Genomic DNA, 26,577 nt, shown 5'->3' with positions numbered 1-26,577 from the left:
CTTTATAGTCAGTGAGGATCTGCAAGCAATGACACATGCTCCTTGGATCACTATTCAAGTTGACATTCTCTTCCATTTTTGCTGCATAGACTACTTTAGCTCTCCTAATTCCCCTAGCAACACGATACCCATCCTTATCAACAGACCTAAAGGTCCTATCTCATACCCTAAGTAGGGTATGGACTTCCCCATTGTGTGTGTGTGTGTGTGTATATATTTATTTATTTTTATGTTTTTATTTGTATATTATACTTTTTTTAAGAGGTAAAATGTACTACTATGCTATTGTTAGTTCTCCTACACCACTATATACACTTGTGCATTTGCTAATGTGTTGGTAAGATGAGGAGAAGATTATGGGCATCACAATAGTTTAGTTTATATACAGCTTGTCCTGTGAATAAAAAAGGTGGATACAACTCTATTAAACAATCATTAACTGCTGTTCCTTTTTCACCTAGCTTTCTCCTGCACTGCGGGGCAATATCTGGATCTGGCAGCACAAAAATGTACCCCCTGTGGAGAAGGGACATACTCTCTGGGTACAGGTGTCCGTTTTGATGAATGGGCAGAGCTTCCACATGGTTTCACTAGCATTTCCAGCAACCAATATGGAGCAGATTATCAAGCCACTGGAAACTGCAGTATGTGAGTAATATTTTGCTATCTCAGCTATTGTGGAATGTTTACATTATAGCATTATCCTCTGTGATTAAATCATGAAGCCCAATTGATCTGTATGCCATGTGTGGTGATGTAGTTATGATCCCGGACGTCAGGATGCCAGCGCTCAGAATGCTGCTGGAATCCCAACACGGTTCAGAATCCCGGCACCGCCATCCCGACAGTAAGTATTGGGATTAGGGGGAGGCTTAGGCACTAGGGGTAGGGTTAGGCACTTTGTGTGGAGGTTAGGTTTAGGGTATGGGTAGGAGGGTTAGGTTTAGACTGCGGGGAGGGTTAGGGGTAGGGGAAGGGTAATATACTTACCTTCATCTTTCGGGATCCTGAGCGCCGGCATCCCGTACCCAACCTAATGTGTGCTGTCTGTGTGTACACATTATGGGGACTATTTATTAATCAGTTCTGTGAAGCTTTGCGGATCTTGTCTGTGTGGACAAATGCCGTCAAGTATGCGATCACTTTACTTCTTCCTGATCACCAAGACGAGCTGTTATTGAAGTCCATGTCCCGGCGATTCAAATTGCTAACGTTTGCCAAAAAAGAAACTCCTTATTATCACAATAAATATATATGGAGGCAGGCAGCACATTTTATTAAATATGCCGCTATATATCTTGACACACAGATCAGTATCTCTACTCATTCCTGTACTTTCCCTACTCTTACTTGCAATGGGACCCACTTGGAATATGACGCTGCTAGTTTAGAGATAGGTTTCTCAACTCCAGTCATTAAGAGCTCCCAGACACAACAGGTCATGTTCCCAAGATTCCTCTATGAGGGAACAAGAGGCAATAGAAAGATTTATTAATATGTACTTAATTAAGTAAATCGTAAAACATTTCTTATTGGGGTACTAGAAGATTCACTCTGCCTGAGAGAGGCATCAACTGAAGGTCTGCTCTCAATTCAATTCTTTCAGGCCTTCCCCCAAGGCAGCCTCATGAGTTGGCTTAAGAGACTGATCTGTGAGCAGGGGCGTAGGGAGGGTGGCTCCAGTGGAGCGCAAGCTCCAGGCAGCTAAAAGTTTAGAGGGCACACTGCAGCCTGACTCTGGTGTGGCACCTAACGCCCAGCCGCCCGCTGCTCGCAGCTGTCAGTGACAGCCTGAGTCACATAGGCTTACACACTCTGCGCTCCCGAGTCGTGCGTGTGACGTCGTGATGTCACACGCACTTGCATATGACATCAGTCAGGGTGGAGATTAGACGGAACCGAGACTCTGGAGAGAGGAGCCGCACTGACGGGGAGTGCTCTGCCTGGACTGACAGTACAAGTGTGCTCTGGCTGCAGTGGCGTCACGCGGGGGGTGCGGGCCGCACCCGGGTGTCACCCACCGAGCGGTGACACCAAGGTGCAGATACACCCTCAGCAACAGGAGCCAGGTGCTGCACTGAATAATTAAGTGCAGCACCCGGCTCCTGTCACTGTGAGGGAGCCGGCCATCACTGCACTCCGGGCCCCCCCCCCCCTGTACGCTCCTCGGGCATCCCCAGTAATAATGGGAGGACCACAGGGCTTCAGCCACGAGGCCACGCCCCTTACCAACTGGTCACGCCCCTTCACTTGAGGCCACGCCCCCTTTTGACGGCACACAGCGTCCCTCCCCGCACCGCGTGACACTGTGGGGAGGGACGCCACTGTCTAGCTGGACTGTTTATAGGCTGGCAACCTACAGTATGTACATTAGAATTTATAGTAGTGGTCACTGTTGGGTGCAATATTGAATATAAGGGATAGGGACCTGCTACAAACAGTGAGGGGTAGGAAAGTCAGTGACAGTGCCCCCTCTCACTGATTGTTGCAGGTCCCCATCACTTATATTTATTATTGCACCCATCAGCCAGTGTCCTGTTAATTATTTATCAGTGTCCCACTGATGTATAATTAACAGGTCACTGACTGATGGGTTTAATAATAAATATAAGGGATGGGGACCTGCTTCAATCGGTGAGGGGGGAAGGCACTACCACTGACAGTCAAAAAATGTAATGTACTATTTGTAAAAAATGTGTGAACTGTAAACGTTTTGAACTAAAGTGAACGCTGCCTCTTCTCGTGTTATGTGTGTGTGTGTGTGTGTAAAGTAGGAGTAAAGGCAGCACTCAGAGGGCCTGATTCAGTAGTGCATGCAGATTCCTGATGTTTGGGAATCTGCGTAGGCCCCATTCTACGAGTGTGCAGAATGGGTCCTGTTTAATCACACACAGACCCTTGTATGCCTCTGCTTGATTGACAGGCAGAGACATTTAAGGGGCGGTGTGGGGACGGCTGCCGTTCCCAGAAACTGTGTGTCTGCCCTGTTTTCCAGGAGTGGCCAGCCCAGGGACAGCGTGGACGTACACAGTTTTATGGGCTCGTATGCAGGCCAGGCTGATTAAGCTGAGGCCATGCTTGCCTACCCTCCCGATTTGGTCGGGAGCCTCCCGAATATCGGGTGCCGCTCCCGACCCCCCGGAAAGGCAGGCAAGCCTCCCAGATGCCGCCTACCTCCCATCAGGGCCGGATTAAGGGGGGGGCGACAGGGGCGATCGTCCCTGGGCTCCCACACCTGAAGGGCCTCCACACCCATCGGGGTTAATGTGAACCGGAGGAGACGGAACCAGTTCTGCCTCCTCCTGCCAACCTAACCCCGGTGCCGCGGGGAGGCATTATTTGCCAGGCGCCCGCTGATTGTAACCAGTGGGCGCCCGGCTCCCTCCCTGCAGTGTCAGCCGGAGACTGGAGCTTATTCGTGAGCTCCGGCTTCCGGCTCATGCAGTGCACTATGGGAGATACATCATGACATGTCTCCCATAGTGCAGAGGAGCAGCCGGGCGGAATGGACGTGGACGGGAGCGGGAGCGGGGCTTAAGGTAAGTATTAGCTTTTTTATTTTTTAAGTGCAATTGGCTTTTTTACTGGGGGCATTACTCGGGGGGGGGATTACTACTGGGGGCATTACTCGGGGAGGATTACTAGTGGAGGCATTACTTGGGAGGATTACTACTTGGGGCATTACTCAGGGGGGCATTACTACTGGGGGCATTACTCTGGGGGGCAATAATATTGGGGGCCTCTACTCTTGGGGGCTTACTACTTGAAGGTGGGGCACTACTACATGGGGCACTACTACAGGGGGTACTACTACTGGGGCCACTACAACAGGGGGCATTACTACTGGGGGCACAACTACAGGGGTATTACTACTGGGGGTAGTTATACAGGGGGCATTACTATTGGGGACACAACCACAGGGGGCATTACTACAGGGTGCATAACTACAGGGGGCATGACCAATGGGGGCACTACTAATGGGAGTATTGCATAAGGGGCACCACTCCTGGGGGCACTGCATAAAGGGCACCACTACTGTGGGCTCTGCATACGGGGCACTACCACTGTAGGCACTGACACTACTGGGGTCCCCATTGCGCATACCCCCAGATTGTCACATTTAACAGGGGCCCCCACATGTTTGTTGCCCAGGGGCCCCCACAGACCTTAATCCGGCCCTGCCCCCCACTACCTACTAGAAACCCCTGCAGCGGGGGGGCCAGATGACGCGATTCGCTCGGAATTGTGTCATTGTGGCTCCGCCCCCTGCTTCACAATGCCTTTATTTTTGGCATTGTGAGGAGGGGGCCCCCAACAAGGACCTGGCCATGCCTCCCACTGTTTGCAGGCATTCAGCTCCCTCCCGGAAGGAGTGAGGACTGGAAAAAAGCAATCAGAGTGAACATACAGTAGCATTCAGTTTCATCTGTGTGAAAATGAAAGTAAAATCTTGTAAACTGTATCACTGATATTATGTGACATACAGACTTCATAGATTCATCCCTGATCCATCAAGTGTTTGCTGGTAGGTTTGATCATTCATACATATTTGGTGACTCTTCATCATATTCCAGGTCTTTAGCAGTGCAATTACAAAAATACTCGGTTAGAAAAATCTATTCTGTAGCCAGATATTCCTTTCTCTCCCAGATTGTTCTGTCAAGGACCTCAGTAGGTATCTCTGATTTTGCACTCTACTAGCACCGAATATTCTAACTCTCCGCCCATTGTACCATACACTTGCCACCACCCATGGTAAACAAAGAAGCCATAGGCCTCCTAACATTCTTTCACAATTGTGCATGCTCAGCAACAGAAACTTCACAGCAGTTAGGTAGGTCTTCCCCTGCTTCTTGCAATCAATAATAGTTATAGCGTAACATTAGCGATCTAATAGCCTACTTAAAGACTGGGTTCTGGAGCATATATGAAATAGACTAATAAATGAACAACAATGCTTAGTTACAGAAATAATAAAAAGAAAATGGGTTATAGATTACATAGAGAAGTGTTGAAATTTCAAATAAAAAGGAAAAAAATACAGAATATAACACACAAGTTAAAACTGAAGGTGCAGTCTCTCAATTAGATTTATAATTGAAGTCTGAAACAGAGCAACCTGCTTCCATACCTTTTACGAGTCTCCCCGTGCCTATTTACTGCGCATGCGCAGAACGCCGCAAAAATGGCCACCGCGGCCATTTTCCGGCATTCTGTGCATGCGCAAATTTACTAAAGGCAAAGTCAGGTGAGATGGGGAAGAGAGTTCTCTCATCTCACTCGTAAGATAGCAATCTCAAATCAAATCACCATCAGATCAAATCGGAAGTAATTTTCACTAAAACATATATCTCTTAAATTTACCATGAATCGGGATGACAAGCTCGGGTGAGATAGGAGCAAACTCTCTGTCAAAATCACTTTTCAGTCTCTCAACCCCATTAGCTGCGAGATGGTCAGAAAATTTTTCTTTCTATAAAGAGATAAAATAGGGTTAATGTAAAAAAATTCCGTAGGCCCCCCCCCCCAAAAAGCTTAACCAGCCCCGGACTTGTCATCCTGTCCTGGTACCTAAATTATGGGGAACAAAATGAGTAGGGTTCCACCATAATTTTGGTACCAGCACCAGGATGTAGGGCCAGTCCTGGTTTTAAATATAGGGTAAAAAAAATGCGTAGGGTTCCCCCTATATTTAAAACCAGCACAGGACCTAAAATGGCCGGGGTCTAGGGCCACAGCCAGGAGACCCTATTACCAGGTCTCCAAGGCCAAAGCATTCACACCCCAAGCTGTTCAGGCCAAGCCAGGGATCTCAGGGGAGGTGGGGAACCCCCAAAAAGGCCCCCCTCTCCCGAAACCCCAGGCTTGGTCTGAAGCCCGGGGCTCTTCCACGCACCCCTGTAGCCGTGGTTATGGGGGGGTAATATAGTGAAGAATAGAAGAAAACTATTGTATTTTACAGTGGGACTACAGGTGCCAGCATGCTTGCCCTTTGTCACTTGTGGAACTACAAGTGCCAGCAGCTGGCCGGCACCCGTACCCCCACTGTAAAATAAATAGTTAACTAAGACATAACACACACACCTTAGATAGTACATGTTTATTACATCCATCCATCAATCACACATACTTACCTGTACCAGCCGGCCTGTCCTCTTCTCCAATGTAGAATCTGTGTGGAATGACCTGCAAAAAAGATCATATACTCATCTCCATCCTCGCGCTGCTCTTCGTAGCCAAGCTGAACTTGTGTAAGTATATGCTGTTGCATATACTTGCACTACGCAAAATGACACATGATCACAATCATCTGTTTTTTTCTCACGGCCTGCTGGCCAATCAGCGGCCACTTTACATGTACGTCCGCTCATTGGCTGGGACCCATGTGGGACCAGCCAATGAGTGGCCACTACAGCAGAAAAAAAAGAATCCACAATCTTGTATTTAGTTATTCATATGCATCCATATATAAGGTGATTTCCACTTTTATCTATCAGCACTTATCTCCCAGTAATTCAGTCTTTTAACTGGAATGTACATAGAAAAAAACAATGATAAAGTTCCACTCTATTATATTCAATTGCCATTAATTAGAATCCCAGCAAGTTACTGCCCTTTAGTAATCCGTCCTCAGCATGTGGATCATAAATAAGTGCTTTTAGGATCCAATGATCCAGTCTTCCGTGTGTTTGTAAGTGATCAGAAATCCTTATCCTCCCAGCTGCTGGCAGCATCCCCAGTGTGCAGCTATATCCAGAGGATCTCCTGACAGGTACAAATAGGCTCCCACGATATAGGACAATGTCCTGGCTCACGGCACTTGTGGTTTGGAGCTGGTATCCTTAACGCATTTCAACCGCCTACTATCATGTCAGCGGCTTCCTCAGAAGGTATCAGCCTCCTTTTCGTGCTGCCTTTTTATCCATCTCATTTACAGGGCACACCTGTCTAATAGATTTCTAATCAATGTCTGTTTCTTTTGTGGACATGCAGATATGCCCAGCTAGTTTGTTGCTCATAGCGTGCCATTCAGGCCTCCTATGTCGCACCATGGAAGGTTACGTGATGGCTGTACTGTGGCGTACCGTGGTATTCTACAATGAAAGATAAGCCATGGCATGTATTACACAGATTAACCTCTAGGTGGTGAGTGCTCCACTGATAAAATTTGTACTGCGGTGGGATGTTGAGAGAAATGCTTTCAGTTCAGTAGAGTTCTTTAAAATAACTGAACTTCAGTTGCTCTGTCATTATGTAATGCTTAGGGTGCGTCTTCTTGTCAATGTAAGTTACTGTACGGCTGCTTTATTGGAACTCGGTACAGTAATATGCATCTACTGTAGGGTCACTTTTTGGGACAGGGACTTTGCAGCACAGTAATAGATATGAGTCCACATACATCTATCCTCTGTGTGCTACAAGTTCCTCCACACATAGCGCAGGAGTGCTGTGTGACTCGGTAGTGCCGAGCGTCTCTTATGCGTCTTTTTACCTTAAAATGCATCTTATTAGCACAAGCAGCTTCTGCTGATTAAATTGATATGCAGCATACTTATGTTCTGTGAGCCAGTACGGGTGTATCTGCAAGCAAATCACTATGTTAGTGTTACAGTCGCTATTAGTGTAACGTAACATTTCGCGTGCAGATACACCCGAACTGGCACACAGAATATAGGCATGCTGCATATCATTTTAATCAGTAGAAGCTGCTTGTGCTATCAATTTGATTTGCTGTATGATTCAGATGCATTTGAAGGTAATACATAAAAGACGTTCACGCTACCGAGTCACGCCATGCCATAACAGAATTCACACACACCACCAAGTGATCTATTTTTAATCTAGTAATAAATATTCAAAAGAAGAAAGAAAATAAAAAACTCCCCTTCCATGATTTGAACCCCGGACCCCCAAGGTGCAGACCATAACCACTAGCCCACACACTCTAGCCATGTCGAGAGCTGCACTTGTCGTGTATGTGATGTGAAGTGTACAAATTAAACCAGGCAATGTGTACAATGTAGTCACTGATGCTGTAATGTAGTGTTTCACGTGCAGATACACCCGCACTCGCTCACAGAACATAGGCATGCTGTATATCATTTTAATTAGCAGAAGCTACTTGTGCTATCAATTCACATCACATTTGTAGGTAAAAAGTTGCATAAAAGACGCTCGCACTGCCGAGTCATGCCTTATTAGTACAGTACATGTAAACACATTCATCATGTCTCAGTGAAAGCTGTGCATGCCTGTGACCCCTGTCTGTGCCCATGAGACAAATATATATCCACCAAAAACGGGACGGCACTCAGCGATTGATAAGCAAAACTACATATATTGTAACAAAGCTTCCAAAGCAGCAACGTTTCGAGGTATAACCCTCTTTCTCAAGGCTTGGGAAAGAGGGTTATACCTCTAAACGTTTTTTGGTGGATCTATATGAGATGTTTTGGACAGGCATCGGAGGAGCTTCGTTGTTTGTGTGACAGAGTGCCATCATAGAGGGGATATATAGATATATATATATATATATAATATAATATATATATTGAATATATATATTTTAGAATGTAAGCTCTTACAAGCAGGGCCCTCTGCCCTCTTGTGCTTCTCCCTACTTTAGTTTCATCTACTTCTTACTCACCACTAGGGCATCTAACACTTAGTTGCTTATGCTCTGTTGCTTATCTGGGTGTTATGGTCGCTAATGTAGCAATATATATTATCCATGTCCTGGTCCTGTATTGTATTGTTCTGTAAGTCGCATGTCTACAATTTGTTTATGTACTTTGTAAGGCGCTGCGGAACACTTGTGGCACCATATAAATAAATGATGATAATAAAAAATAATATATATTTTTTTAACAGTACAGGACTAACACACATACTGTACTGTTATTATTTAATACTTTATTACACATTCTTCTACAGCTCTGATTCCATGACCAAAATGCTATGCTACAGTGTACCCAATCACAGCTTCTGTCAGTCAATTATCGGGCGGTGATACAGAAAAGCATTGGAAATCTGACGCATGTGCTGTGTAGTTTAGGAAAAGTGACACCTGGTGGACAAAAAGTTGTATTACACAATATGACTTTTTTCCAGTGCTACGCCACGTTCCGTTAAGAAACATTATGTGTGGCACGACTCAAGGCTTCTGTGTGGTGCAAGAAGCATGGCGCGCTACATGGCTGTATGGAGCTGGGCACATCTGTACACACCTGCATAATTAATTTTATTTCCAAGGGATTATTTTCATATATATCTTCATCACAAACCTACATTCACATAGTATATTTTAAGTATTTTTTAAATATTTTTAGAAGATATATATATATATATATATATATATATATATATATGTCAGTATTTATACACTTAAGCTGGCCACACATCTAAAGATTATCTGTCCAACCAGCCAACTAGTTGATTGGTTGGAATGAAAATCTGGTAAGGAATACAATCAGCAATTTGCTCCCAAACACTGGAAAATGGACCAAAACTGTTGTTTGAACAAATAGTTTAGATCAAACATTTAACAAACTTGTTTGAATTACCATTTTGATCTGTTTTTTCTGGCATTTAGGAGCAAATTGCTGATCATTATTTACTCCCATACATTACCAGATTTTCATTCCAACCAATCAACAAGTTGGCTGGTTGGATGTAAGTTGGTCTAGTGTGTGGCCAGCTTTACACTTTTCTCAAAGCTGTATATATCCAATCTATCTATTCGTCAAAGACATACATATATAAAATAACCGTATATAAAATTATTAGAATCTTTTTTTACTTTTTTATACTGTCATCACCCAAATGCAATATACCTATTCAAGGTAAACATAGCATAAATCCTGCACATGTATTAGCTACACATATACATATCTCACCCTCTTACTTAAAGGTACAGTACATAATTTCCGGAGCTCAAATGGATATGTACATGTATATATTTCTACATTCATGTAACACATATTCTGTATATATAGCACCATCTTAAAGGTACATTAAACAATCTCCGGAATCTAGTATGTATATAACTGCATAGGTTCTATTATATATAACACAAACACACCCCAATAAATTTCTATTGTTGGTCTCTACTTCCACATCTCATATCAGATATCATAACTTATAATATTAACCTTTTCTAAATACTATGCCTATGCCTTTACCAGCTCTGTTCCATTTTATGTTATTTAGTTCAATGGTGTCATTAAGCCCATATGGTAGCATAGTATTTAGACAGTATATCCAATAGACCTCCCTATGATACAACCTGCTAAATCTATCCCCCCACGTATGGTAGATTTTAAATGTTCAATCCCTCAAACTGAGATGTTATCGATTACTCCCCTCTGGCAATTATAAATATATTTAGATAATTTGTGTGTTCTAACCCCATTAACGATGTTTCATTTAGGTTCCATATATCTGTTTTTAAGCATCCTCGTGGTGCGGCCCACATACTGTTTTCTGCAACCACATTGGATCACATACACCACATATGTGGATTTACAAGTTATATATTCTTTCATCCCATATTCTTCCTTTGTAATGTGTGATTTGAAATTCACTAGTTTTCTCGGATTGTTCATACATGTAGCACAAGATGTTCTCCCACATCTATGAAATCCTATATGTTTTTGTGGTAACCAGTTCTTTCCCCCTCCATCTTTATCATCTTTATCATTATCTAAATTCCTCTGAAAATGACTTTGTACTAAATAGGATTGTAGATTTTTCGATTTCCTAAAAATTACATTACCTGTAATATTATTTTCTCTGGATATTACGTCATCCAGTTTGAGGAGTGAAGAGTTTTTGGATATGATTTTCTTTATCATATGTGCACAGCTTTTACAGTATATTGGGTAATAAATATTACTGTTCTATCTTCTTTTTCCTCCATTTCCCTCCTCTCCCTCTTTAAAAAGTGACCCCTATCCATACCACTAACCTCTATAATTGTTTTCTCTAGTAGGTCTTTGGGATATCCCAGTCTGTAAATGACTTTACCAATATTTGTGATTGTCTCTGAAATACTTCTTCATTAGTGCAGTTTCGCCTGGTCCCAGTAAGTTGGCCTTGAGCAATGTTTTCTTTCCAGCCTTTAGCATGCAAGCTTTTATAATTGAGATATGGATTTTGGTCTACAGATTTTATGAATGTCTCCATGACCAACCTTCCTTCCCTAGCCAAGAGTGCTATATCCAAAAAATGTATGTGAGCCTTATCAAACGTGCACGTGAATTTCAAACCATATGAATTATTATTTAAACTATTTGTGAAATTGATAACCGAAGTGAGATCCCCATTCCAAATAAAAAACAAATCATCTATAAATTTGCCATAGAGGACCAGGTTCTCCCCGAGCCCTACCCTCCACACATTCTCCTGCTCAAATCTCCCCATGTATAGGTTGGCAAAGCTTGGGGCAAACCTGGCTCCTATAGCAGTCCCCTGTGTATGTAAATAAAAGTGATTATCAAACAAAAAATAATTGTGATGTAAAATAAATTTGATTAACCGTAACACAAAATCCCTCAATGCATCCGACATATTCATATCAGGTAGTATTCCACTGTTCGAATGCCCAGGTCATGTGGGATGTTTGAATATAAGGATTCAACATTGCATGTAATCAAATAATATCCTTCTTGCCATTTATTCTGTTCAATCTTATTTAAAAAATGTTTTGTGTCCTGTACATAGGATTTGAGTGTTTTAACGTGATTTTGTAAATGTGAATCAACAAAAAAGGATAAATTATTTGTAAGTGACCCAATACCCGAAATAATAGGTCTACCCAGTGGAGACATGAGAGATATGTGTATCTTAGGTAAATAATGAAATGTGGAAATAACCGGGTGTGCACAAAATAAAAAGTGAGCAATATCCTTGTTTATAACACCCTCGGCCAGTGCCAAGTCCACCATGACTTCAAATTTCTGTTGGAACAGGGTGGAGGGATTCTCATCCGATTTCATATAGAATTCAATGTTATTAAGCTATCTAAAGTATATGCTTGTTTTAAATACTCATCAGCATCCAATATGACAATATCCCTGCCCTTATCTGCTTATTTGATGACTATAGTTTTATCTGAATAAATTTGTTTAATAGCTTTCCTTTCTATAGAACTTAAATTATCTTTAATATGCATGCTATCCACTTTATTACACATCAGACGGAACTGCTCCATTGTATTCTTATAAAAACTCCCAACAGGGGTCCCTTAAATTGGAGTGGATAGAAACCTGATTTTGCTTACATTTTTTATGCTTTTTAGCCTCATAAATTGTTCTATAATCAGTTTCAGGGGATATTTCTGATTAATTTTTAAGGGATTCTAATATATCCAAAATTGCATCGTCTTCTTGATTCAGAATAATTGATTCTCTCTTTTATATCATCATGTTTCATTTTTTTAGGGTAAAATACTTCTTCCTACTCAGGGTTTGTATGTACCTACAGATAGCACAAAACAATGGAAAACCAGTCGGCGCTCCTATGCCCAGAGATGAATTGCAGAATAAAAATATTGAGGTTGATTAAGCAGCTGTCCCAAAGGAACTCTGTAGTTCCTCAAAAAATAGACAACAAAGAATATAAAAAGGAACTGTGCTATATCAATCACAACAGAATTTTTTTTTTAAAATATATATATTTATTCAGTCTGTAAGAACATATGTAAAATAATTTGCATGAATATAAATATTTAATATAAAACAGAATGAATACAATAAAAATATATAAACAAATCCTTCCTAAGTGGAAGAATAATGAATCCCAATAATGTAGAGTGATCCAAAAATCAATCCTCCAAAAATAAATGAAATGAATGTTCCATGACTATTGCAAAAAAGAATATTCAATTGATACAATTGTATCTGATCAGGAACATAGGCTTAAAATATGAAACAATGTCTCCATCAAAGTGCAGCTTATCAATAATCACAGATGTTCCATAAAAATAATGACAAACTGTTTAACAGTGCAGTATATAGGGTAGAAAAATATGAACTATAAAAAAGTGAACAACAAACAGCTTCTTATACGTGCTATAAGCTGTGATTGAATGTCACGGATGGTAATAATAGTGGATAGCTTACTACTTGGAGTTGGTATGATAATAGCACTGGGGCTGTCCAGAAATGTTCATCGTGAAAATCGCTAGTCTGTGCTATATGCTGGTGGCTCCGTTCATAAAGCTCAATGAGACCTATGTCTCTACCCAGCCTGGAGCGGTGCACGTAAGTTGCACAGGACAGTCGGTTTGACCGGTACTCCTCCAGTGATAATTGGAACTAAACTGCATAAGAACTGACCAGCTCCTGGAGCAATACTGTTTGTGGCATATGGGAAAAGGCATTTTTTCAAATGGATAGATAATTGAATAGTTATTCTACTAAATGCAATACTGTCAGTATTACAACTTGATGAAAAAGTATACCAAGTAGAGATCAAACTGCCTATTTTCTAAGTGATAGTCAATAATATAGTTATATTATACGGTTCTAAAAAACCGAATGGGATTGAAATAGTGATGGCTTAAAAGCCGCCGGTTCTAATCCTGACAGTGAGAGACCGATGAATGATGATCCCTATGGGCGCTCATAAGTATACCAACCCTCCCCTCTCCCCCCTCTAACCCTAACCCTCCCTTAGCAGTGCCTAATCCTAACCTCCCCCCTAGTGCCTAAACCTAACCTCCCCCCAGGGGTGCCTAAACCCACCCCCCCTCCCCGCACCTTAAACCTAAGTCTCCCAGGGGGGTGCCAAACCCTAACCTCCCGCCTAGTGCCTAACCCTGACCCCCCCCTTTCCCTAGCCTAACCCTGACCTTCCCTGGGGGTGGGGGTGCCTAATCCTAAATTCCCCCAGGGGTCCCTAAACCTAACCCTCCCATCCCCGGGCTAAGTGCATACTTACCCGGCAGGAAGATGATCGGTCTGGCGTCCTGTGGCGTTCCGGCGTAGGGATTAACATAGGCGTCGGCATTTCGACACCTATGTTAAATCCCTTCATGGTATGACACTGTCGGGATTGAGACCGGTGGCCATGTGGCCGCCGGTCTCATTACTACATCCCCTAAAAAACACCAGTGCCATATATAGGGCTGAACCTGTTTGATAAGTGATATCAGGTTTCAATAGTGCTGTTAAAATGTTTTATGAACAGAGATTAATTAAATTATATATTGAGGCTTAGGGGCATATGTATCAAAGCTTGATGTGAGATAAAATTGTGAGATATACAGCATATCACCAACCAATCTGCTTCTAACTTACATTTTGCAGGCTGTGTTTAAGAAATGATAGTTTGGAGCTGATTGGTTGGTGATATATATTTCCCAATTTAATCTCACATCAAGCTTTGATACATATGCTGCTTAGTGTTATACTCAAATATAAAATGTGAATTATTTATGTAACCGTATAATGTTTGTAATTTTATGTGAATTATATGATCTGATTTGTGCCGGCCAGCAATGATAATTTAATAACTGCAATCTAAAAAATGTGTTTTAAATAAATTTGTTTGCCTCAGACATGATAAATATAGAAAATAGAGGTGCTGATTGTCCAGACAGAGAGTGAGAGACAACTTCCAGTGAACCCACAAAGATGCACTGATACAGACACAGTAGCCAGGAAGGAGACAGGGAAGTCATCAGCAATTGAATAAAAAAACAACAACTATTGGAACACCATCAAATGATTTCCATTCAATGGTGGCAAACATTGCACCACCACCATCAAATGGTAAAAACACTACCATTGGAACAAAAACATCAATGGTAATAGTAACTAGAATATTCCGATGTCCAGGTAGACTCCACCCACCACTCCTCCACCATGAAGTGCTCCCTCTTCAGCATGATGTTCCCAATCAGCCACACACCCACAGTGAACAGTTGGCACCTCCCATGGAAGTCAGCAATGTTCTAGGACAGGGGTACATTGTTCAAAGAGAACATTGCTCATCGCCATGCTCGGCAGCTGGGGAGGGGTCTCTAAACCATGATCCTCCTGCCCTTCGCAGCACATCCCAGTGGCCAGGCCCCAGCCAGCTGCAGGGTAGCAGCAGTGGGGGTTGTGCTGACACTGGTGAGATGGCAAGTGCACATATACAGCAACAACAATCACATCAAAGAAAAACACTGTGATGAGAAACTATAATGGAGGGCAGACGGAAAGCTTATAACAGGAAGACCCTTATCTGTCTAAAGCCTTTAATCCTGAGACAGAAAAAAACAACTACTGCGATGCCAATGTGGCAGCCTAAATACAGAAGGAGTGCATGCCAAAGTCACCAAGTGAGAGGCAAATGAGGAGACACAGTGCTTCAAAACCCAAGAAAATTGGTACGTGGACAAAGATGACCCATTGGCATGTAGGAGCCAAGAACCAGCCCCAACAGGCTTAGGGGCCACCACTGGACAAATGTGGCAGTCCGCAAAGGCAGACAGGGAAACCCATCTGCCCCTGCCCATCTGATCTGTTCCAGAGCATTGAATCTCAAACAGCCATGACCCTGAATGAGAACACCATGAGCAGCTCCGCTCCTGCCCAACCAAAAAGACAAAGCTGTCAAATAAAAGAAAGCATTGTACGACGCCTGCTCCTACCTGTATGAGCCTGAGACAGAAAGCAGCTCACCCAATCTTACTACGCATGCACTTATGAAAGCAATGGGCAGGTGATAGTGACCTCCCAGCTAAACCCTCCAATCCGGCTTGATGACTTCATGAATCAAGCTGATCGCCACCAGCCAAAGAGCTGGCCTCTGGAACCCCGTTCTCACAGCAAGCCGAATAGACCTTGGAGTCTGAAAAAGATGGGATAGAAGCAACCACAACAGGAGCCGAAGAAGGCTGTTTGTCAGCCTTCACCATACAAAAATTACTGTAGAAATAAATAAGGGGGGAAGGGACAGGGGCAACAGCCCATGACTAGCATGGCCATTCATTAGCTGAAATTGTTAATTTATCATATACTGTAGCACAAAGAGAGCTAAACCCATATGGAAAATTCTAACCCATTAAGAAAAGCTCAGGGAGAACTAGCTAGCAGCTACATGCTACACATCTAGTAGACATAACCCTTACACATCATCCATCAAACCACAAAAGCTGAGGCCACATGAAAATGGTAAAGGTAGAAGCAGGAGCGGATTTACCGCTAGGCAACCTAGGCATCCACCTAGGGCCTGGCGTGTCCAAAGGGGCCCGTGTCTGGGGCCTGAAATTCCGCCCTGACTATCACAAAATGCAGGCTTCTCTTCTTTTTGTAATGTTTTACAGAGGCTCCGTTACTGTGCCTCTGTAAAACATGTCCTAGAGGAGTACCGCGCGACATACTGACGTCATGTTGCCCGCTCCACTCTTTTGCACTCTGACAGTGCACAAACCCAGCCTCAGCCTAGCCCCAGCAATGAAGTGAGGACCGGACACCAGAGTAATTAGAGCAACTGCAATTACGGTAATCAGATGCAGGGCTTCCCGCACGGCCTTCCTGCACCTCTAAACGTCGGTATCACCGCAGCGCTGTCCTTATAACAGTGCAAGGTTACTGATAGCAGATACTGGGGAGCAGAGAGGAGCAGAAGAGTGAGGAGCTGATGAGCGTTTTGTGCTACAGGTGTCTCCAGAAAAAGGGGAAGGTGGGTGGGGGGTTATTTGGAGGGGACTGGGGAGATGGGAAGTGTCTACATTGCTATTTTTTTTTCTAATTGTGACAGTGACATAGAGGTATATTTATTAGCATTTTGACACATATGCCAATATATGATTATACATTGTAGTATAACCAGGCTCAGTAAAGTATACCCAGGCTCAGACTGTCTATTGAAATTTCTTGTGCAGGGGAGAGGGGGTGGTTGATGTTTTCCACACCCACCTGCTCGTACGGGGGATGTGTGGGAGGGGGGCTGTGGGTGGGGGGAGGTGAGTGGGGTCCGCGGGGAGGGGATGGAGTTTGTTTGCTGCAAGCATATGAAGACTGTGGGGTCGATTCAGACCCGGCCACTAAGCTGTGCTCTCTCACATCCAAATGGGGCCGGGTATGCATATTCCGTGATCTCACTGTCTGGTGTAAGGACGCCCTGTATGTCTTAGAGAGCGACGGCTGAGCGAACGCACGCCAGTATAAAGACGTTCACTTTTCTTTCTTAGCACACGTCATCTCTAGGAAGTGTATGATTATTTCAGAACCATTGAGAGCCATCGGAGCAGTACGCAGCGCTTGTGGTCGACCCTACCCCACCGCAAGCACTGCGATCACTGCAGGCTGAAATGCAACCGAGTGACGTGTACAATGACGCCTCCATGCTAATTATGCACACCCAGAAAATGTTCACAGCACCACTCCCCCGTTTACAAGCACCTTTTACTGTTACCACCCACAAACGGCACTGTCACTCAAAGTAGCGTTCAGTCTGTGTACTACGAGCACACAATTCCCGGACACAGTTACTGGTTCACGCATGCGTATTTTGTCACATACGCCTGCGCAGACAGACTATAATCGCCCATAGCGTGCGTCCGCGGCTTAGCAACTGGGTCTGAATCGGGCCCCGTGTCTTCTTGTGCTGTGTGAATGTATAATAAATTAATACTTCTGTGTCAGTAAGTGGTGTCAGTGTGTGTATGTCAGTGTCAATAAGTGCGTGTCAGTAATACCTCTTTCAGACAGAAAAACAAATTATTGGGTCATACATTTCTACCAGGTAATGTGCTGATCAACACGGGTCCTTTTTCTGTCTGAAAGGGTCAACCCTTGTCGAAAATCCCAGTTCGAACCAGGAATTTACCAGGGTCAGAGACCCGGGAATTTCGACCCTGGTTGACCCTTTCAAACAGAAGAAATACCCGTGTAAATCAGAAAATTACCAGGTTCAAATGTTTGACCAGGTAATTTGCTCTTGTGTCTGAACAGGGCTTCAGGTTGGGACTGGCAAAACGACCCGGCATGCAAATCCCGGGTAAAAGCTGGATTTTTAGCATTTTTTTTTTTGTCTGAAAGTGGCATAAGTGGTGTCAGTAAGTGTGTGTGCCAGTAAAGGTTATTGGTCAGGAAGTGCTCTCTGTATCAGTAAGTGACATCTGTGTCCGTATGTGTTTGTGTCTGTTAGGGGTATCTGTGTCAGTAAGGGGTGTTTGTCAATAAGTATGTATTTTAATGTGGCGTCAGGGGTATCTTTCAGTGTGTGGTATCTGTGTCAATAAGTGGGTGTGTGTGTCAGTAAGTGTTTGTATCAGTGTGTATTTTGTCAGTAAGTGTTATCTGTCAATAAGGGGTGTCTGTGTAGGTAAGTGTGTCTGTAAGAGGTGTATGTCTGTCAGTAAGTATGTTTGTGTCAGTAAGAGGTGTCTGTAGGTAAGTGTGTCTGTCAGTAAGTATGTTTGTGTCAGTAAGAGGTGCCTGTGTAGGTAAGTGTGTCTGTCAGTAAGTATGTTTGTGTCAGTAAGAGGTGTCTGTAGGTAAGTGTGCCTGTCAGTAAGTATGTTTGTGTCAGTAAGGTGTCTGTGTAGGTAAGTGTTTCTGTCAGTAAGTATGTTTGTGTCAGTAAGTGGTGTATGTGTAGGTAAGTGTCTCTAAGAGGTGTTTGTCAGTAAGTGGTGTCTTTATCAGTAAGGTGTGTCAGTAACTTTGTATGTGTCAGTAAGTGTGTCTGTATCAGTGTCAGTAAGGCGTCTGTGTCAGAAAGGGTTGTTCGTATAAGTAAGGGGTGTCTATGTCAGTAAGGCTGTGTGTGCGTGCAGCTACTGTAAGGGGCAGTGCATGTATGTATGTGGCTATGGGGGCAGTGTGTGTGTGCGTGCAGCTACTGTAAGGGGCAGTGCATGTATGTATGTATGTGGCTATGGGGGCAGTGTGTGTGTGCGTGCAGCTACTGTAAGGGGCAGTGCATGTATGTATGTGGCTATGGGGGCAGTGTGTGTGTGTGCAGCTATGGGGGCAGTGTGTGTCAGACTCTCCAACATGACCCCTTCCATCCGGTACAAAAGCTCTGCTCCTGGATTTCTCTCTTAATTGATTATTGCAGCCACCTGTGGTGATACATCTGTCTCATCTATTAACAAGCTCAACACAGGTGTCTGCAATCATTAATTGGTTGGGAAGCCCAGGAGCAGAGCATTTTGTACCGGATAGAAGGGGACATGTTGGAGGGTAGGGGGTGTGTGTGCGCAGCTATGGGGGCTGTGTGTGTGTAAAATTGCATGCAGATGAGGGAGTGGGGCCCCAAACTGATAGCTTGCTTAGGGCCCCATGAGGTCTAAATCCGCCTCTGGGTAGAAGTGGCAGAAGTGTGTGAAATCCCAACCATGTAATAACTGCAGGGAGGGCTAGCTAGTCACACAGTACACAGCTAGCAGACAAAACTCATACACAGCAAGAGGGGGCCAGAAGAAAGTGGCACGGGGTGTCTAGTACAAAAGGAGCTACCCACTGAGAATCCTGTACCAGATAATAAAATCACCAGGATAGCTAGCAGTGATATAACATAGAACTAGTAGACAGTCTCATGCATCTGAAACCTCTAAAAGATGAGGCCAGAAGCAAAACTCAGAAGGCTAGCATTCATAAGATACATAGCGATTCTGCGACATGCCAAAGGACGGCCCAATCGGACCTGAGAAGTGCACAAACCATAGTGAATCAGGGACTTAAAGGGCTGTTACCCAGATAAGAAATATAACAGGTCGAAATTGTTAGTGGGTTTGAGATTGCCACACAGATACAGACACACAGAACAACACATGTAAACATACACATATGTACACCTAGAGCAGGGGCTGGCTGGCAACTTTTAGCCTGGGGGGCAGACACAAGTAAGTGGCCCTGTTTTTCCACCAGTGCATTGCAATGGGGAAAGACACATAATAGCCTCTATAGATAAGGTTTGTCTAATGTGGTTGTGCTTTAAATAGCAAATGAAATATATGAAAAATTGTTATGTCAAAGAGCTATAAACAAAACAACCAGCCCCATCCCAAACCAGAAACCATTGTAGTGATCCTACAAAATGCTCACAGCACTCTAGTGACGGATATACAATGCAGGAACAATTCTAGTGTCCAATATAGAATGCAGGGACCATTCTAGCCACTGATATGCAATATAGGACACAATCTAGTGACTGGTATAGAATGCAGAGACCATTTTAGTGACAGATATATAATGCATGGACATTGGGCCCGATTCAGACCCGCTTGCTAGGATGCATTCGTTCATAGCTGGTGATGGTTTGCAATCTGCGCATGCATACGCATCACAGTGCGCATGCGCGAACTAGTCCAGGCGATTGGGAAGCGGTTGCTCGCTGCGCATAGACTGCTCGCTAGACTGAGTGACAGGACAAGCCGTTTGTGGGTGGTAACAGGGGTTCGTCGATAGAAACGGGGGAGTGAAGATGCGAACGCAGGCATACTTGAGCGTCTCAACGCCGTTTAAGTTGCATGCATAATTAACATAGAGCATCATAGTACACGTCACTTGGTTGAAAATCACACAGAATCACTCGCAGTGCTTATGGCAGGGTATGGTCAACCACAAGCGCTGCGATCACATCCGATAGTACTCAATGGTACCGATGGTGGGCATCTTAAGACAGGCTGGCGGGATTCTGCATACACTGAACGATTGCACACCAAGACATAGGACCTCATTCAGAGTCGGTTTAAGCGGCCGCTCGGTCGTACTCCTAACGACCGCAAAACTGAAATGGAAGCGTTCACACGGCCGGTCGGTCGTAACCAAAGTGACGCCCATACGTGAACAATGCACCTCCTCTAGCTAGCTAGATAGCAGCTAGCGATCGAGTCAATCGTTGTCAGTCGCTGTATGTTAATTTTCTTCTGATGGTTGCGGCCGCTTGTGCTGTTTACAAATTACTCCAAAAATTACCAAAAAAACGTATAGAATAAGCCATCCCCCTGAAATATATTTATTCTTATTATTCGCTAATGCAAACGCAGCTGAATCAATTACATGCCAATTAGCAGTATTAGCTACAACAAACGATTATTAGCTGCTTGCATTGTGTGGCTCAAAATAGAAACATCACTCCGAACATCAGTAACATTCGACAGTATCGATTGTACTCTGGGGCTTGAGAGAGCATGTACCCAACCTTAAGCTGTACGATCAGCCAGGCCTCGAACCTGCTCGCAGAGTGACGTTTTACTACTTCCGGCTTTCTGTGTCGGTCGTAGCAGGTAATTTATGTACGCCCCTAAAACGCCCTGAAAACGATGAGAAACGCCTGCGTTTTCAGACCACCACCCCCGTCACCACCCGCAAACGGCCTTTCATGTCAGTCAACTCTCGGAAGCCACTTCCTGCTCGTAAGCTGTACGATCAACAGCATTTTGGATTGCAAGGTCTCGTACGCACATGCGCACAACTAACCATACACATGCGTGGTTTGGAAACATCGGAGGCATACGACCGAGCGGCCGCTTACGACCGACTCCGAATGAGGTCCATAATGCCTTGCCGTGCGATCGCCTGAATTTGCTGAATCTGCATACGCTGGGTGCGAGCGTACGCATCTAGCGAGCAGGTCTGAATCAGGTCCACAGTTCTAGTAACAGGTATATAATATAGGGACTATTCTTGTGATAATGATAATTTCTAAAAAGTATGGTTAATAAATTCCCAGTTTAAAATACATAAAAACATTACAAATGTGGCATAATAATTAGAGATGAGCTGGTCCGGTTCTCCGAGAACTGGACCCACCGAACATATGGGATCTGAGTAGGATCCGAGTCTGGCTCGGGTTTTCCTGCCTAACTCGGAATCCAAAACGAGGCAAAACATCATTATCCTGCTGCCGGATTCTATAAAGATCCCGGTGATCAGCGCCATTTTCACTCCAGCTGTGGAGAGTGTACAGAACAGAAGTGCTCTGTTCTGCTCTGTCTGTGCACGTGTTCTCAACTTCTCAAGGCTGCAGTGTTGTTGGGCTGGGGCTGCTGTCACTGTTGTCTTCTCAATCAAGGGGCTGGGGATGCAGTACATAAAGGGGGGCTGCAGTACATAAAGGGGTGCTGCTGTGTTATCCTGTCCATCAAGGGACTGGAGCTGCAGTACCATCAAGGGGCTGCAGTACATAAAGGGGTGCTGCTGTGTTGTCCATAAAGGGACTGGGGCTGCAATACATAAAGGGGTGCTGCAGTACCATCAAGGGTCTGGGGCTGCAGTACATAAAGGGTTGCTGCTGTGTTGTCCATAAAGGGGCTAGGGCTGCAGTATATAAATGGGTGCTGTGTAGTCCAGGGGTGATCTGTCAATCCAGGGGTGCTCTTCTTCAGTACATAAAGGGGTGCTGCTGTGTTGTCCTGTCCATCAAGGGGCTGGGGCTGCAGTACATAAAGGGGTGCTGCTGTGTTGTCCATAGAGGGGCTTGGGCTACAGTACATAAAGGGGTGCTTCTGTGTTGTCCTGTCCATCAAGGGGCTGGGGCTGCAGTACCATCAAGGGACTGGAACTCTAGTACATAAAGGGGTGCTGTTGTGTTGTCCATAAAGGGGCTGGGCCTGCAGTACATAAGGGGGCTTCAGTACATAACGGGGTGCTGCTGTGTATATCATCCACGTATTGTGACACTACAAGTCATAGCACAGTGTCTTATTCTTTTTCATAAAAAATATTGTGACACTGTAAGTGGTAGCGAAGTGTGTTATTCTTTTCTTCTTATTCATAAAAAATATTGTGACACTAAGTGGTAGCTCAGTGTGTTATTCTTTTCTTATTCATAAAAAATCTTGTGATACTGTAAGTGGTAGTGGGGTGTGTTATTCTTTTCTTATTCATAAAAAATATTTTGACACTAAGTGGTAGCGCAGTGTTGTTCTTTTCTTATTCCTAAAAAATCTTGTGACATTGTAAGTGGTAGTGCAGTGTTTTACTCATAAAAATTCTTGTGCCATTGTAAGTGCTAATGCAGTGTATTATTCTTATTCATAAAAAAATGACACTAAGTGGTAGCGAAGTGTGTTATTCTTTTCTTATTCAGAAAAAATAGTGACACTGTTGGTCATTAATACAGCAGTGTAATTTTTAAAATTGGTACAATTGGTGTGCTGTACCCCACTTCATTTGTGTTTGTTGATACGGAGAACGATCAGTTGAGAGGAGAGCAGGAACCACATACTAGGGCTGGAGCAGCTGCCAGTGCCACCAGGCATGATGATACTAGTCAGTCTACATCATCTACTAAAGCCGATGCTCAAGGGGATACAGGGTTTAAGTCAGGGCATCTAAAATCAGAGAACAATCTTTTACAGTGGTAAAGAAAAAACATCAAAGAGAAAGTTCGCTGGAGGAAGACATAAAATTGGCAATATGCCTTTCACCACATGAAATGACAAGGAAAGGCTAAAGCCTTGGCCTTTATTTATGACTGGTAGTTCTTCCTCTTATGATGTTGTAAGCCCTTCTCCCTGTAGACGTTTCAAAGAAATTAAAATCGTTAAGGCACAGGAACCAACTGTGCACTGGGAAATGTCACAAATCCCTGAGGAGAGTCTAAGTTTGTTGGCAGGTGCCATATATGAGCCTGACCTTTCCAATACTGTACTCGAAGAGGAGCCTCCTTCCACCACTTGTGCATCCTCTGCAAATGTGGGGATGAGTAGCACAAGTCAACATGCTGACATAGTTAAGGATACTTCTGTGGAAGTGCACCAGGATGAGAAGGATATTTGTGTAGCTGATGCTAACAAGGATGTTGATGATGAGGATGTTGATGAGAATGCTGATGATGAGGATGTTGTTTGTGTAAATCAGTTGTTGTCCATGATAAGGAACAGCCCATTATCATGCCTGGGCATAAAACAAAAAATCTACTTCTTACATTATGTGTGGAATAATTTCTACCCAAATCCACAGAAGAATTGTCATGTCATCTGTACCTGTTGTCATGTCAATATAAGTAGAGGTAGGTACCCTAACCATCTAGGAACCTCCTCCCTTTACGTCATCTACAGTGCTTCCATCAACAGTGTTTGCAAAGTTCAGAAACTTTGGCTAAAAAAGTAACAACAAGCAGTCCAGCGTTGGCTAGCTTCCTTCTTTCTGCTAGATCCAAGCACCTGGTATCTTCACCATCAACACCTTTATCAACAATATCCTCAATCATGATCGGAAGTAGAACTGCATCTAATTTGATAAGGCTAACTCAGTCCTCCCCTATCCTGGATTCCTCAGAAAAATCCTCGAGTGCTACACCTACTGATGCTGGGATTGGATCTTCATACCAGAAGGGGACCAGGAAGACTACCAGTAGTAGTTCTAAATACAATTGACTGTTAAACAATCCTTTGCAAGGGAGTGCAAGTATAACAGCAGTCACCCAGTTGCACAGTGGATCACTGACACCATAACATCTATGCAGGGATTAGATGTGCGTCCTATATCCGCCATTAGTGCAGTGGGTTTTAGACAGTTAATTGAGGTCCTCTGTCACTGGTACCAAATCCTATCTAGGTTCCACTTCACTAGAAAAGCTATTCCCAGCCTGTACAGGGACTTTAAAAAAAAATGGAATTACTGTCCTCCAAAATGCCATTGTACACACTGTCCACTTAACCACAGATATGTGGACAACTGGAATAGGGCAAATGCAAGATTACATGACTGTAAAAGCCCACTTGGTGGGTGTATTGCCTTCAGTGGCACCAACAGCAGCAGCAGCATCTAAGAAATAGCAGCTTATTCAGAGGCAGGCTACTCTGTGTATAACCGGTTTCACTGCGGCATACTGCTGACAACCTCTTAGAAATTATCAGGGAAGTAATTGCAAAACGGCTTACCCCGCTTGGACTTTCCTTGGGATTTGTGATTTCTGACAACGCCACCAATATTATGAGAGTATATCAGCTGGGTGATTTCCAACACGTCCCATGTTTTGCTCACACTATTAACTTGGTGGTGTAAAATAAAAAAAAAAATGACAGGGCTGTGCAGGAGATGCTTTCCGTGGCCCGCACAATTTCTGGGCATTTTTCGCCTTTCAGCAGGTGCATGTAGAAGAAATGTTGAATTTTCCCTGTCACCAGCTGAAGCAAGAGGTATTTATGAGGTGGAACTCCACCCTTTATATGCTTGAGCAGATGGAGGAACAGCAAAAAGCCATCCAAAGCTATACAACAAAATATGACATAGGAAGAGGAGGGGGACTGTACCTTACTCAAGCTCAGTGGAAAATACTTTACGTGTTGTGCAGAGTGCTGAAACCCTTCGAAGTAGTCACCTGTGAAGTGAGTTCAGACACTGCCAGCTCGAGGCAGGTAATTCCCCTCATTAGACTGTTGGAAAATCAGATTGAGAAATTGAAGGAGGAGCTGAAACAAAGTGATTCAGCTAAGTATGTCGGACTTGTAGATCAAGTCCTTTATTCGCTTCGCCAGGATCCAAGGGTTGTCAAGATCTTCCAATCAGAGCAATACATTTTGGCGACTGTGCTCAATCGTAGGTTTAAGTCATACATTGTGTCTTTCTTCCCAAAGGACACAGATCTGAACAGATGCAAAGAGCTGTCGGTAAGTAAATTGTCAGCTCAAGCGGCACGTGATGCAACTCCTTCAGTTTCTCCAGCAAGTGCGGCTGCCAGGAAAAAACTAAACTTTCCCCAAAAAATACCCACTAGTGATGTAGATGAGTCAACACAACCAAGTTTTGACATCTGCTCAGGTCTAAAAGAATTGCCTACAATTAATGAGACCTCTACCGTGACTCCATCTGATATGGTCACCATTCAAAGAATGGTTGAGGACTATTTTAATGATATTGTCAAAAAAGGCATGTCAGACAGTCAGTTTCGCTACTGGTTTAAAAAAAAGCAATTTGGAGGCCCTTGCACCAACTGACTTTGCTTTACTTGAGCTGCCCACCCTCCAGTGTGTACTCAGAAAGCGTTTTCAGCGTAGGAGGCTGCTACTTCAAAATGTGGAAAAGATTATGTTCATCAAAAAGAAATACAAATTTCACGAGACCTTTACCGCCAATTACATCCAAAAGTTACGGAGACACCTGAGACTGTAATGGTGGATTCCTGCGGGGCCGAATGAATATTGTGTAAAGATGATGTACACACTGATGAGGGTGGGAAATCAGATGATGATGGCGACAACATCTTGCCTCTGTAAAGCCAGTTTGTGCACGGAGAGATCATTGCCAGCAATGTCAGCTGACCTTTGGTAGCTTGTTTTGTGGGGGCCCAAACAAACCAATCGCTTCAGTCACAATTGGAAGTTGCTGAAGTGATTGGTTTGTTAAACTGTGCATGTCCTGTTTACTATGTACAACATAAGGGTGGATGGAAGGGCCCAAGGACAATTCCATCTTGCACCTCTTTTCTTTTCATTATGTGCTGTTTGTGGCATTGCTGCCTGACATTTTTAATTTTAGAGTTTATTAAACTGCCATCCTGTCTGCCACTGTTGGAACGGTTAGTTCCGCCCACTGCTGTCGCTTAGCTTATTCAGCCAGCTAGCTCAATGCAACCTTTTGGCCTAAACTGGATGAAATCAATGTTGTGAGCTGTGAGGTGGTC

The 26,577-nt window shown here is 43.8% G+C and overlaps 1 protein-coding gene across 2 annotated transcripts in view; it reads left to right on the top strand.

Annotated features, from left to right (window-relative positions):
* The window catches only part of ELAPOR1 (endosome-lysosome associated apoptosis and autophagy regulator 1), a 529,163-nt gene that overhangs the window by 65,364 nt on the left and 437,222 nt on the right, over positions 1-26,577 (top strand). Inside the window, exon 3 of one of the 2 annotated variants that reach the window (XM_088445747.1) lies at positions 462-648. In XM_088445747.1, the coding sequence (XP_088301873.1) occupies positions 462-648 (187 nt within the window). Of the gene's footprint in view, positions 1-461; positions 649-26,577 lie in introns of those variants that run through there. The other variant, XM_088445746.1, reaches the window with a different exon arrangement.

The sequence above is a fragment of the Taudactylus pleione genome, unplaced genomic scaffold, assembly GCF_031769625.1.
Source record: "Taudactylus pleione unplaced genomic scaffold, aTauple2 ptg000387l, whole genome shotgun sequence".
In the NCBI taxonomy this organism is placed as follows: domain Eukaryota; kingdom Metazoa; phylum Chordata; class Amphibia; order Anura; family Myobatrachidae; genus Taudactylus; species Taudactylus pleione.
The sequence above is the reverse complement of the archived record's forward strand: the minus strand, read 5'-3'. Positions and strand labels throughout refer to the sequence as shown.